The sequence below is a fragment of the Arachis hypogaea genome, chromosome 1, assembly GCF_003086295.3.
Source record: "Arachis hypogaea cultivar Tifrunner chromosome 1, arahy.Tifrunner.gnm2.J5K5, whole genome shotgun sequence".
In the NCBI taxonomy this organism is placed as follows: domain Eukaryota; kingdom Viridiplantae; phylum Streptophyta; class Magnoliopsida; order Fabales; family Fabaceae; genus Arachis; species Arachis hypogaea.
Window position 1 is genome coordinate 19,081,231 of NC_092036.1, and position 14,646 is coordinate 19,095,876.

Here is a 14,646-nt window from a genome sequence, read left to right on the forward strand (position 1 = left end):
GAATAGAAGAGTTGGAAATGAGAATTAAGAAGACGAGTTGGTAAACTGATAAGAGGAGGACAAATCGTGAAGTGACGAAGGACAAGGAATAAGGTAATGATGAATAGTAAATGATTATGATATTAAAGGATGGGGAGGAATGAATTTGAATGAGATATGATGAGTGTGAGCTTGATGTTAAGAGGTGATGAACGATTGATTTTGATTGGGGAATGAAGAAAATGGTTGTGAAAATGATTTACTTGCAGCGGAGTGATTTCACTCGTTGCAGTGGAGTGATTCCATTTGCCTTTACTTGCAATGGAGTGATTCTACTTGTTCCAGCGGAGTGATTCTACTTGCCTATGATTGCCATGGAGTGATTCCATGTGTCGCAGTAGAGTGATTCCACTTGCTCCGAATATGTCGGATTTGACTGTATAACCGACATATGATATCATCAGGCATAGGACAGGCATACATCATTTGTATATGTTTAATTTGTTTGGATTTTCTCTTTTTGTCTTGACTTGCCTATTTGTGTATAATTAAATATATATGTGTTAAATGCTTTACTTGAATTTACTTGTGTATTATTTGTTTATCTTGCTTGTGTTTTCACAACTGAGAGATCCCTCATGCTGGTGTCAGTTGACGCTGAGAGCTGTTTTTGTTGAGATAAAATGATGTGATAATTAAAATAACAAAGATGAATAATGAAATGAACTGATGGAAGTTACATGGATTGATGTGGTGGAGTGATTCCACTTCCTACTGGTGGAGGTTTGAGGTGTTGCTATAAAATTACTTAGTCAAGTTAGTTGAGAGTGAAGCCATTTGACAATCGAAAGGCTGCAGAGAATTAGGGGATAGTTAATGAGATAAAAGAGTTAGATTAGAATCCTCTAAGTTAGTTGCCTAATTTTGAATGAATGAGAACTTAGGAATGGAAATGACATGTTGAGGTATGGAGCTTTGGAAAGCTTAGTGAGTTCCTATTATAGTGCATTGTATTTATTTGGCACTTTTAATGTACTGAGAACTCATGGGTCGGGAATTCTCATTCCGTATATATCTTTTGTTTTTCAGATGCAAGTGTAGGTGCTCAACAGTGAGCTGTGGTTCATTTGAGAGATGATGAAGATCATTGGACTCTTGTTTTGTATTTTGTTTAAAGTCTTTCTATTTTTATTTTGAAAAATTTATATTATATAATTATTTCGTTTGAAACTTGCCTATAGAGGCTTTATGTATATTTTGGGAGAGATAAGACCTAATGTTGTCAAACTGATTTTTATTCAATACCTTAACTGGCCTAAACTTTGCAGGTCGCGACTAGTGGCTATATATATATATATATATATATATATATATATATATAGTCTTTATCTTATCCTTCTTTACTGCTTATCTTTACCTTCACTATAAAGACGCGCTTTATCTATCTGGTTATCGATATGTGAGCATTATCCATTCGTGATTTTATTTTTCTTTTTTAATAATAATTTCTTTCAATTATATATATATATATATATATATATATATATATATATATATATATATATATTAAAAATCTACTTTGAGAGTTGTAACACTTTATTATCTTGAATTATGACTCGAGCATAAGAATTTGATTATTAGAGTCTTACAACTCCAATCTTTTAAAAGCTACAAGTACAAACACATAGTGTTTTTAATTTATTAAATACAAAATGAGAAGCTTGTGCTTTCAAAAAACACAAACACCTCTTCAAAAATTTTAACAAACAAACCTATATATACTTACAAATTCATAAAAAGAAAAACTAATATAATGTCTCGGCAGCTTTTTAAAAATAAAAATGTGCCTAATATATTATATAAACAATCTACATACATATTAATTTCAAATTTTTATTAGAAATGGAACATGATATTTGTATGAAATATGAAAATTTCTATAGATAGATTATAATAATATGTTAGTATTTAATTTTATGATATTAAAGTACAAGAGTTAATAGTTAAAATCGTCCCTGAAAGATACTCCGATATCCATTTTAGTCCTCGAAAGATAAAATTAATCAAAATCGTCTCCGAAAGTTACTCACGTGGATCGAGTTTGTCCTTCCATCATCTCAGTTGGTGATGTGGCTAACAGTTGCTGAGCTGGAACATTAAGTGCCAGCGTGGTAGAGAGCAAAACGACGTAGTTTTATTCCTCCACCCCCAAATCAATGGAACGATGTCATTTGTGGTCCAGAGTGGGATATTCAAACGTTCTTCCCATCGCTCCTCTCATAACAACCCTCTTCAACTTTCGCTCCAAAACCTCTCGTCTTCTCTCTACTCTGGTATTCTCTGCCTAAAGATATTTCCACCCTCTATGTGATCCGGCTCATAGTACAGATTTCCACCCTCATCCTTTTTAAACTTCTCACCATGATGAAATACAAACGTCATAGAAGGACCCTCCATCTACAAGTGCAAAAATAAATAAATGTAGTCAACAACAAAAACTGAAACAACTACAGCCTTACAACTGCATGTAAACACATAGCAAACAACATAATCATAACCATCGCAAACCCTCCATTCCCCAGAAAAATCCACCGCATAATGACCAGTAAACCCCTAATGGCAACCGCATACAGAACATGTTCTTCCTAATCCAAACCCTAGTCTTACTAGATGGTTCTTAGAACTAAGTCAACCTAAACCAACGCATACCAACATTGCAAAATCAACAGAAATTGTCAAAAAAATTAAATCTTATCCTATGGCAGTTACTGTTCCTTCCTCCAACAGCGTAACTCCTCCGCGAGCTCCTCCAACTATCCAACGTAGTAGAGCCAACTCTTCTACAAGCCTCGACATGCACAAGAATCGTCAATAATGCTACGAGGTTCTGATCAAAGGCAAGTATCTTTGGGCAGAAAGTACCAGAGTAAAGAGAAGATGAGGAATTTTGGAGCGAAAGTTGAAGAGGGTTGTTATGAGAGGAGTGATGGGAAGAACGTTTGAATATCCCACTCTGGACCATAAACGACGTCGTTCCATTGATTTGGGGGTGGAGGAATAAAACTACGTCGTTTTGCTCTCTACCACACTGGCACTTAACGTTTCAGCTCAGCAATCGTTAGCCACATCACCAACTGAGATGGCGGAAGGACAAACTCGATCAACGTGAGTAATTTTCGGGGACGATTTTGATTAATTTTATTTTTCAGAGACTAAAATGGAGATCGGGATATCTTTTAGGGACGATTTTGACTATTAACTCTAAAGTACAAACTAACTTTTCAAATGTTTTTAATATCTTATTTATATTAATTATTATATAGAGTATTTTAGATAACTTTTGTATTAATAATATTTATTATTTTTAAATTTATTTATATCATATTATTAAGAATAAAATTAGACACATTAACAATGATTATATTTAAATGTGATTATAAAAATATGTTTTATGTAATTTTATTAAAACATAGTTAAATACAAAAAAAATACACCTAAGACAAATATAGTGTCTGAAATTTATTTAACACTTGAACACAACTCGACCAAATTTACAAGCTTTATACATATTTGAATTTAAACTAAATTTCCACCTAAACGTTTTCTTTTCTTTTTAAAATTCTTGGTCCCCAACTGAACTTATATTTTCATGACGAAAGTGCCAAGCACGATAGCAAATAAAAAAAAAATATTCTATTCTTCTCACATTTCATATGTCACACCAGCTACTATATATATATATATATATATATATATATATATATATATATATATATATATATATATATATTGTAATAATTTTGGAACCTCTTCATACGATTTAAACTATTCTTTGCCTATACAACACTTAATAATTTCTTCATTCCAGAATTACGCAATTAGTTATAAACTAACACTAATAACATCATTGATCAATAGATTAATAGTAACACGCGGCGCTTGCCCCATTTCAGATAGAAGGATCCTTTTCTTTTGTGATTAAGCTCTTCGATATATAACTCTTCCAATGTTGAGATTAAACTAGTTTCTTCTCTTGTGAATGAGATATATTTCTGGGACTAAGAATACAGAGTATAAATATCTACAAAAGATATCCGAACGCTCTAACTAATATGAGTATATATCTTGGATATAACGCAATGAGATAAGAACATACATCTTTCATGGTTTGAGTTGATTTATTTTTTGTAATTTTTTTTGAAGAGATGATTGGTTGCTTTAAATAATCAGTTACCGACCTTACAATAAATAGTTGTAATGATAATGATCAACTGTATAAATAACCGATGACCTATAACAAAGTTTTTAATTTTGTTAAACTACTAATCGTATTAGCTATATTAGATATATATTGAAATTAACTATTAAAATTAATTATTAAGATAGTATATATATTAAAATATAAAATATAAAATAAACATTAAAAATAAATTAAATCATATATATATATATATATATATATATATATATTTGGTGACTATATATATATATATATATTTGTAAATAAATATATGATGACGGATTTAAATAATATTTTTGTAATTAGATGCAAGTGAATTATAGATCAACCAACAATTATTTAAACTATAATATTTTATTTTGTCTCTATTTGTCGAAGTTAGTTCTTAATCTCACATAAAAATACAATGAAAGAGTGGAATGACATTATCTTTTTTAAGTTATAGATTGTTAGAAGTCTCTAAAATTCCGACAATTCTATATGAGAACTTTATAGTATTTGAGGTGCTAATTTGTGGCTGACATCCTCTACTAAATTATTTTTGACTTAATCTTCTATCAAACAGACTCTCTTTTGATTTTTAATATTTTTTTTCATTATTTTTTAGCTTTGTTCCACTAATATTCATATCAGATCCAGTGCTAATAAATGGGCAAATTTAGAATGAAAAAAAATGAAATATGTAAAGAAAACTAAAGCATTAAGCAGATATGGTTTTTTTTTTTTTTTGTGGTTAATAAATAGTAATACACTCATTTATAAGCCTCGGTAACTCTATTATTGTGTGTAGAACATCTAAACATATATCTATATAAAGGGCTCCGACATAAAACTAGAAAAAACAACACTTACATTACATATCTTCCTTTTAATCCATAATTAATCATCTTTACTTAACTTGATATATTGTGCCGGATATGGTTGAGCAGCACTGGAATGACAATATCCGGTGAGCTCAACTGCGGCAAATGTCCCTCGGTGGGCATGACCTCGACGATGGACTTCCCACCGAGCTTCTGTTGCATATATTCCGCAACAACGACCGGCACAGCCAAGTCCTTAGTGCTCTGTATGATGTGGCAGGGCACAGTGACTAGACTTAGAAACTCCCTCATGTCAAATTGAAATATGGTTTGTGCCAAACTTAGAGCTATGTCCGGCCTCATGTTGAACAATGTCCTGCTAAACTCTTGCACCGCCACTGAGTCCATGTCGCCACCAACCACCAGTGGCGCAAAGCCGGAGCACCATGCTTTGTAATTTGAGCGGATTCCGTCGAATAGTTGGGTCAGGTCTTCTTGGTGGAAGCCACCATAGTAATCCGTATCATTTAAAAACCTAATTAACAGGTTTCACAAGCAAAGGGAATACATCAATTTAAATTCAGATTGTTTAAACATATATAGTAGTAGATTTTTCATTTACATCAAACTTTATCAGAATTCTAATTTTTGAATCATATCATAAATCTTTTGCTAATAAAAGTGTGGGTGTAGTGATGGAGAGACCTGATAACCTGGCCTAAAGAAAATATGGATTCTACCTCTTAGAGAAAACGCTAACTAATAGAAAAACAAAGTTATGTAGAAATCGAAACTAATTTTTTACCAGTACTTAAATAATCAACATATTTTTATAAGCTAATATTAAGAAAAAGACTCAAATATGCTAGTAAAATATGTATATTGACTAAAATTATTGGCCAACATAAATAAAAATTACTGACTCCTCGACTTTTTCTTAGTTTTATCTTTTAAAATCTGAAATAAAAGAGTTTAACAAGAGAACTAACATTCTTTTGTTATTAGCTAACTTTTTAAACTGACCTTATTGTTGTTGTCAATAACTACAGTTAATTAAGATACATACAAATTCTTCTTCAAATAAATCTGATTCTTCTATAATTGATGCTTGTTTAGTTAAAGTACCTTGGAGAAGCAGAGAGCAAGATAAGCTTAGAGAAAAGATGAGGATGAGAAATTGAAGCGATGACACCAACCATAGCCGAAAGAGAGTGACCAACGAAGATGCAAGATTGAACCTGAAGCTCTTCCAAAATAGCAAGTAGATCATAAACAAATCCTTGGAGAGTAGAATATCGTTCAAAGTCATAGTAATCTGGGTTTGTAGTACCAGCACCCATGTTATCATAAAGGATCACACGATACTCTTCAATTAAATGTGGAACAAGGTGTTTCCACACAGATTGGTCAGTCCCAAATCCATGAGCCAGCAACACAATTTGGTTATTATTCCCCTCTACTCCCACTATTCTCACGTTGTGTGCTTCTTCCACAATCCCCATGAGTAGTAATACTCCCTTTCTCTTCCTCTTTCTATTTTTTGTGTCTCTCTTTTTTGGTTTTGGGTTGGAATATAATATTTTGGAAAGGAAAAGGCTTCAGTCTATGTAAAGAACCATGGTTTGCTTAAGGAGGGTGGTGTGGGGACGAATTTAAAGAATGCTGATTGGCATTGCATGCAATGATGCCAATGGCAAGTTGCTCATTATGCCACAGAGAAAGTATAAGGAACCAATTACATGTGAAACCAACTTAAATAACTTTTTCAAAATTTTTAAAAAATTTGATTTTAAAATTTGCAAAATCTAGAATTAAGTTTAGAAACACACGCCATCCAAACTCAATCTCAAATGCGACTTTCTGGCCCTTCTGTTTACTCCGCCCAACATCTTCTCTCGGTGGCACTGTCCCCTCCCCATACAATCGTGATCGCAGGCGATGCTCCACTGCATGCACGCAGCAACCTCCTTCCATCACACATGCGCCGCACCACAACCTCTTCTTTCTTATTTTCGGTTGTGGATAACTAGTTTTGAATGTTTTTTTTTTTTTTTCTAAGTTTCGGAATTTTTTTTAATGTTTTGGACGATATTTTTTTCTTTTGAGTTTTGGATAATTTTTTTATTATTTTAGATGTTTGTTTTCTTAGATTTTGGATGTTCTAGTTTTTAGTTTTTTAGGATTTGTTTTGAAATTGAAAAAAATCATTTTAAATATTTTTTTGTTAAATTTTGGATTTTTTTTGTCACGTTTTGGAATTTTTTAATTATAAATTTGGATTTTTTTATAATAATTTTAGATAAACTAAAAAAAACACAACACTTGTAACAAAAATTTTATAACAAAATTTGAATTATTACAAATTATAATATTTTTGTGACAAAAATTAGTTATTGTTATAGAATAAGAATGTTTTGTAAGTAGAAGAAAATTTATTGTAAAATGCTCTAATATTTTATAACAATTTGATTTTTTTTGTTATAAATTATGTTAACTTTTGTAATGAACTGGTATTTTATTAAATAAATTTTATAATGTTTTGTAACAAAATATTAAGTTATTGGAAAAATCAACATTTTTATAATAAAATATCTATTTATTTAAAAAATTCTAATTATTTTGTAGCAAAAATTTATTTTGTCACAAATTTAATATTATTTGTAATAAGTTATTTATTTGTCACAAAATTCAAGAATTTTTTGTAACAAAAATTATTTCAAAATGTTAAATCTTTTAAGGGCGAAAAAAATTGTTTATATATTTTTTTTGGATAATTTTATTTTGTTTTAAAAATTTAATTTTTCTAAAATATTGTTTTCTATTAATTAAGCATCTTTAATATAAAAAATAAAGATTAAAATATTAATTTTAAAAATTATAGAAATTATTTTTAAATTTTTTAAAAAAATTAATATATCTAATCTTTACTGATAGTTAACTTTTAAATTTATTTGAAAATAAATTTTTTAAATTTAAACGGTTAAAATAATTAAAAATGGTTAAAAAAATTAAGCCAAAAATCCTAATTTCTAACCCTTATTTTTTATTCTCTCACTCTCTCTCCCCAATTTTAACCGACCTTCGTACACTTAGTCACTCACTCGCATCCTTTTTTTCACTCATTCATGCCGTAATTCTTTCTCTCACGCTGCACTCTCTTCTCTTTTTTATAAAATCACCACCTTTGCTCTCAGATCTCTATTGTCGTTGTCTCGTCCAATAGCCGTTATTGTTCTCACTCTCTGTAAGACCTTAAACTTTTAAAAGTTTTATTATTAATCAGTTTCGTTTATTTTAATTGTTCAAGACTTCATTCTTGAAAATTATTTTTATTAAAAATAACTAAATCAGATTTTGATAATTTGAATTTAAATTAATTAAGCTTCTTATATCATTTTTATAATTTTGGGTATTTTTTATATTTAAATTTTAAAAGTTTTAGTAATTAAAAACTAATGAGAATTTTATATAATTTAATTTGAATATTGAGATTTTGAATCTAATTGTATGAACAAAAGAAAATTAATACTTCTAATTTTAAATTAAAGCAGTTATTTAAAATTAAAACTAGTTAGTAAGTTAACAAATAAATATTGTATTCCTAAAATAATTTGAATGAATTATATTTGATTTTCAATTATTATTCTATTTTTTAATTTTATCAAAATTCTTACACTATTTTTACTCCGCTTTTTTCCAAACCTAACCCTAACCCTAACCTATTTTTAAATATACCCACACACTAACCCTCACACATGCACACAACTTAACAAAAGAAGTACAAAAGAGAGGGACAGAAAACAAGAGATTGAGGGGAGATGAAAAAGAGAAGAAAAGGAGGAAATGGGAGGACGGCGCCGGGGAAAAAAACTGCCGTTTGACGTCGTCATCAGAGAGAGATAGAGAGAGAGGGAGGGAGGGAGGGAGAGAGAGAGAGGACAACGGCGTGGACGAAGCAAGGGGAGGTCATCACCCCCGTCGAGTTAGAGAAGAAGAGAGAGAGACAAATAAGGAAAGAAAAGGACAGTGCTGCTGTCGTTGCTATTGGGACTCGTCGATGAAGGCATGACCATCTTCGTCAAAGGAGCTCATCGGTGAGCTACACGCCATTGTTGGCATAGTTGTTGCCGTCGTTGAGCTATTGCACCGTTGTAGGAATTGTCTGGAGTAACACTACCTTAGCACTATTTCAGTTTTTGCTTCTTCCTTCCTTGAATCTGTTTCACTTCTATTTCTATTCTACTATTCTAATTTTGTTGAGCCTTTACTTTAACTTGGACTTTCTAGCACCATTTTTTGTTGTTTTCCATCTGATTCGATTCAGTTGCTTTTTCCTGGTTATGTGGTCACTGTCGTTATAATGGAAAGTTAATGCTACTGTTGCTGTTGCAGTTATGGTTGCTACTGTAGCTTTTTCGACAGCCTCAAATTTGTATTCTAATCACTAAATTTGTGACAACTTAAGAGTTAATTTTAATTTATTTATTCATTAAGTTCCTTAACCTCAGAAATTATTTTATTAAAGATAAATTAAAGCAAATTTTGATTAATTAAGTTTAAAGTAATATAAAGTTTTATCTGATTTTATAATTATCAAATTATTTTTTATATTTGAATAATAAAGTTTAACAAATATAAAATAATAAGAATTTTATATGGCTTGGATTAAGTAATTGAGATTTTGGAATTTAATACTAATATTTTTATAAATAAAGAAAATTAATTATATTACCTTATAATTTTTATTAGAGCATTTGATTTCAAATCAATTAGTATTTTAATACAATAAAAAATATTTTAAAGTAATTTTAGAGAATTAATTAAATTTTAGATGAACCCAAAAATCCCCAATTTTATCACAAAACCCTAAATTCCCAAAACACAATCCTAATCCTACTTTTTCTAACCTTAGCCGCCATACCCCTTTCCCCAAAATAATCCACACCCACAGCTTCAACTATTCTTTCATCTTTAAGGGTCTCTCCTATCTCCACATTTTAGGTCTCCTCTTGCTCTAAGACAAAATCATACTCCCCCTTGATGTCTTCCTTCACTAATTCTTCAACCACTTCTTCGACTTCAAGGGTCTCTACTACCTTCACTTTTAGTATCTCCTCTAGCTCCTTATGAAGTATGGATTCGTAAAGATGATCTCTTCTCTCTTGTTCCATGTCAATAGCATCATTGGGATCATGTTGCTCTTGAATTGGTGGATATGGGTACTCTTCCATGGATGGTGGTGATGAGATGGAAAGATCATTCTGTGATTAAAAAGAAAGTGCACTAGAGCTTGAGGGTTGATTGTTGAAGGTATTTGGTGGTCCAATTTGGGATATAAGATTTTGGAGTTTAGAGCTGAGACCGATGAGAGAGGTAAGTGTATTTTCCATGGAGGTTTGGGGTGGATAGGAGGGTTCATTTGTTGGGAGAAAGGGTTCATGGTAGGAAGGTGGTTCATCTTGATAATGATAAGGAGATGGTGTATATTGAAGTGGTGGTTCATGAGAGTAATTGTATTGGAATGAGAGTGGTTCTATGTATGGTTCATTTGGCTCATAAGGTGGTTGGTATGGTGGATACGGGATAGGGTCATATGGAGGTGAATGGTGGGAAGGGGCTTGTGAATATGGTGGTCCAAAGTCATATTGAGGAAGGGGTTCATAGGCATATGGTGGTGGTTGTTGATAATCAAAAGAATGCTCACCATAGCTGTTGCCTTGATATGCGTCACAGAATGGTTGTTGATAATCCATTGGAGGTGGTTGTTGCCATGAGAGTTGATCAAATCCTTGTGGCTCCTCCCATCTTTGATTGTCCTAATCTTGATTCATGTTCTCATTGTAATCTCCTCTTCCTGCAACATAATTGTAACCAGACTCATAGCCAAAGGGGTGAGAGTTCATAATAGTAAGAGAAAATAGAAATAAAAACTAACAAAAAGAAAATATTTTGAAAAAGATATGATTTTTGAAAAAAGATAAGATAAGATTTTGAAAAAGATATGATTTTTGAAAATGGATAAGATAAGATTTTGAAAAAGATATAATTTTTGAAAAAAGATTTTATTTTTGAAATTTAAAACTAAGATAAGATAAGATAAAAAAAATTTAAAAATATTTACAATAACCAATCATAAGGCACGCGTTTGCAATTCCTCGGCAACGGCACCATTTTGACGATCGGATTTTCTATCGGTAAAGAAATTCACAAATATAATCGCGTTGTAAGTATAGCTTCTAAACCAATAGAAAATCCTTTCGTACAAACGTTTGGTTGTCAGAAGTAACAAAACCCAATAAAAATAAGTAACCGAAGTATTCAAATCTCGGGTCGTCTTCTCAAGGAATTGCAGGGAAGTATGATTTATTATTGGTTATGAAAAACAGTATTTTTGGGTTTAAAAAGATTTGAACAAGAGAAATAAATTGCAGGAATTAATAAATTAATAACTAATAAAATTGTTGGCAAGGTATAAATAGTAGAAGTCCTATCCTAGTTATCATTATCAATAGTGATGAGAATTATATTTTTGCTCCCACTAAGTCAACCTCTAACTATGAAGGTAAGTCAAGTGGATAAATTAATTTAACACCTAAAGTCCTAGTCAACTCCTTAGGAAAGACTAGAGTTATAGGAATCTAAATCAATCAGCAATGATATCAATTATCAATCACGATGAGTTTGAAAACTCAAGAGTTACTAATTAATCAACCAAAGCCAAGAATGTAGAAAGCTAAATAAAAATCATATGTCTGAAAATACCTCAAATTTATATTAAATAAGAAAATCAATCCAAATATGAAGAGTAACAAATAAAAGGAATATTGAACCTGTAATTGAAGAAGATGAAATCCTAATTCCTTTAAGAGGAATCCTAATCCTAAATCCTAAGAGAGAGGAGAGAACCTCTCTCTCTCTAAAAACTACATCTAAAACTAAAATTATGTGTATGATCTGCTCTCCTGAGTCTATGCATGTTTCCTGACTTTAATCTGTGTTTCTGGGCCGAAATCTGGGTCAAAACGTCGCCCAAAATCATCTTCAGTGTATTCTGTAATTTTTGCAGATTGCGCATGTCACGCGTACGCATCGGTCACGCGTATGCGTTGGTCACGCGTACACGTCATTCAACGATTTTCTCTCCAAGCATACGCGTCGTCCACGCGTTCACGTCAGGCGCGCGAGCGCGTCACTGCGATTTCCTCCATTTCGCGTGGTCGCGTGTGCCATGCATCCACGTCGCTTCTCGCTGGTCATCTCCTTAATTTCTTGTGTTCCTTCTATTTTTGCAAGCTTCCTCTCTATTCTCTAAGCCATTTCTGCCCTATGAAGCCTGAAACACTTAACGCACAGATCACGGCATCGAATGGTATAAAAGAGAAATTAAAATACACAATTTAAAGACTCTAGGAAGCAAGTTTTCAATTATAGAACAAATTCTGGGAAGGAATTGTAAAACCATGCAAATAGTATGAATAAGTGTGCAAAGGCTTGATAAAAACCACTCAATTAAACACAATATAAACCATAAAATAGTGGTTTATTAGTGTCACTACCACCGTCGCCGTCGTTGTTGGCAGAGGAGAGAGGAGACCCGAGAGAGGAAATCGCGCAGTTACCGCCGTCATTCAGCTTGCCGCCGCCCCGTGCCGTCATGCCACCAACCGAGGAGGCCGAGGGTCACTGTCTTTGAAGCTTCCATCGTCACTGTGCAAAGCTGCCGCCATCGTCCTTATCGTGGGCTACTGCTGCTACGCGTGACCGCCACCGCCTCTGAGTCTGTCACCGCCGCTGTTTTCTCTGCCATCACCGTCTGTGGAGCTCGCCGCCACCGGAGTCACGAGTTGAGGTGGGGGAGGAGGCCATCTTCCCTGTGTTGTTGCAGTCACCGTGCTGCTACTGCTACGCTTTGTTTCCTTGTTTTCCTTAGTTACTGTAAGTTATTTTTGTTTCTGAACCTCCACTGCTACTGTCCTGCTATCCGTTGATTGAGAACTTTAAGGCGTTGATGTTTTAGGATTAAGCCGATGCAGCTGTGGGCTGTGATGGTTGATGCTCTTTAAGAATCGTTGCTGCTGGGGTGACTGGAATTGCTACTGCCAGTTCTAACATTGCTATCGTTGCTGTTGACTTGCCCCAATTCAAGTTCAGTGTCACTGCCCTAGGTCTAGCCTTTCTCCTGACTCTGTTTCACTTTTATACTCTAAACTGCCTTGGTCTCGTTTATCTGTTTGTTATTATTTTAATTCCATTTTATTTTCAATGTTGCCTTGAATTTTTAGAGTTGTTTCTGCATTTGATTCCATCAAATTCATTGTTGCTGTGAGTGTAATCGGAGTTGGTGATGCTTCCATCGTCCTGGTTGTGTTGGAATCGCCACTGCTATTGTGAGTTTAGGATAAGCGAGACTGTGGTGTTAAAATTATGCGATTGCGACATCGAGGTATGGGCGTTTTCATTAAAACTCATTTTATGCTTAAGAATTGTTGTAAACTGATATTTAGGTATATAAATATTTTTGGTGATTATGGAGTCTTCTGAATTGAACTGAATAGCTTTGAATGAATGTGATTGCTTGCTTGACTGTGGCTAGTTCTGAATATTGAGTTGGTATTGAGATAGTGAATGAAAGATTAGTTTGAAAATCTAATTCGAATGTTTATCAAGTATAATTTGGGAATTGGAAAACAATTTGATGTTAGAATTAGTTTGGCTATGGAAAACGATTTGAGATTTGTGAATGACTTGGGTTTGAAATCGTTGGAAAAAAATTGAGGAAATGTTAGTTGACTTTGTATTGGATTCTGGAAAGGGTTATAATAATGGAAATGAGCTTGATTTGTTGTTTAAAAAGAACTTAAATTGAAAATGGTTTGAGATATTGAAATTGTTCTGATTTTGAAATTGAGTTGAAGGGAGTTTGAGAAATGGTTTTGTTGGGACCTAGAAAGGGTGGTAGAGTCCGAGTTTTAGAGGAGATGCTGCCAAAATTTTATAAAGTTTAGAAGTTTCACTGAAGTAATTATTTAAAAAGATTTTGTTTTCTAAACTTTATATGTTTTAAGATTGATTTATAATGAACGGAATGGAAAGAAAGATGATGAGAATTTTCTTTGAAATATGCTTTTTGAATGAATTTGGAAATGAGATTTAGATTGATGAATGATTATAATGTTGAGAATGTTGAGATATGATCTTTGAATTATTCATGTGGCTTATGAATTTGAATTATCTGAGATACGAGGTTCCCTGGATAAAGTACCATGGCTTGCCACCACCTGTACCAGGTTGAAACACGATACTCTGTTAACCCTACGACATAAGTGTGACCGGGCACTATATAAATTCTTAGGAATGTAATCCCTATTGAACAATATTGATTATTTGAGAAAAAGCTATGTATAGACTCCTGAGGATGCACGTCGGAGGACAGTCTAAGTATTTTCAGACTTGTCGGGTTGGATGGATAACCGACAGATGAGCCTCATTAGTCATAGGACAGGCATGCATCATATGCATTTGTATGCTTTGCTTGGGCTTGAACTTATTTTGGTTTGCCTAATTGTTAAACTATTTTTAACTACTACCTGAACTATTTGCTGTAACTGCTACCTAAACCTGTGC

General features: G+C 32.7%; 1 protein-coding gene across 1 annotated transcript; it reads right to left on the reverse strand.

Moving 5' to 3' along the window:
* Positions 1–4,919: 4,919 nt before the first annotated feature.
* Positions 4,920–7,046, reverse strand: LOC112800002 (probable esterase D14L). Its single transcript, XM_025842034.3, has 2 exons — positions 6,148–7,046; positions 4,920–5,557 (listed from the first exon to the last, which is right to left on the reverse strand). The coding sequence occupies exons 1-2, from the start codon at positions 6,522–6,524 to the stop codon at positions 5,113–5,115; spliced, it is 822 nt and encodes a 273-aa protein (XP_025697819.1). The 5' UTR covers positions 6,525–7,046; the 3' UTR covers positions 4,920–5,112.
* Positions 7,047–14,646: the final 7,600 nt, after the last annotated feature.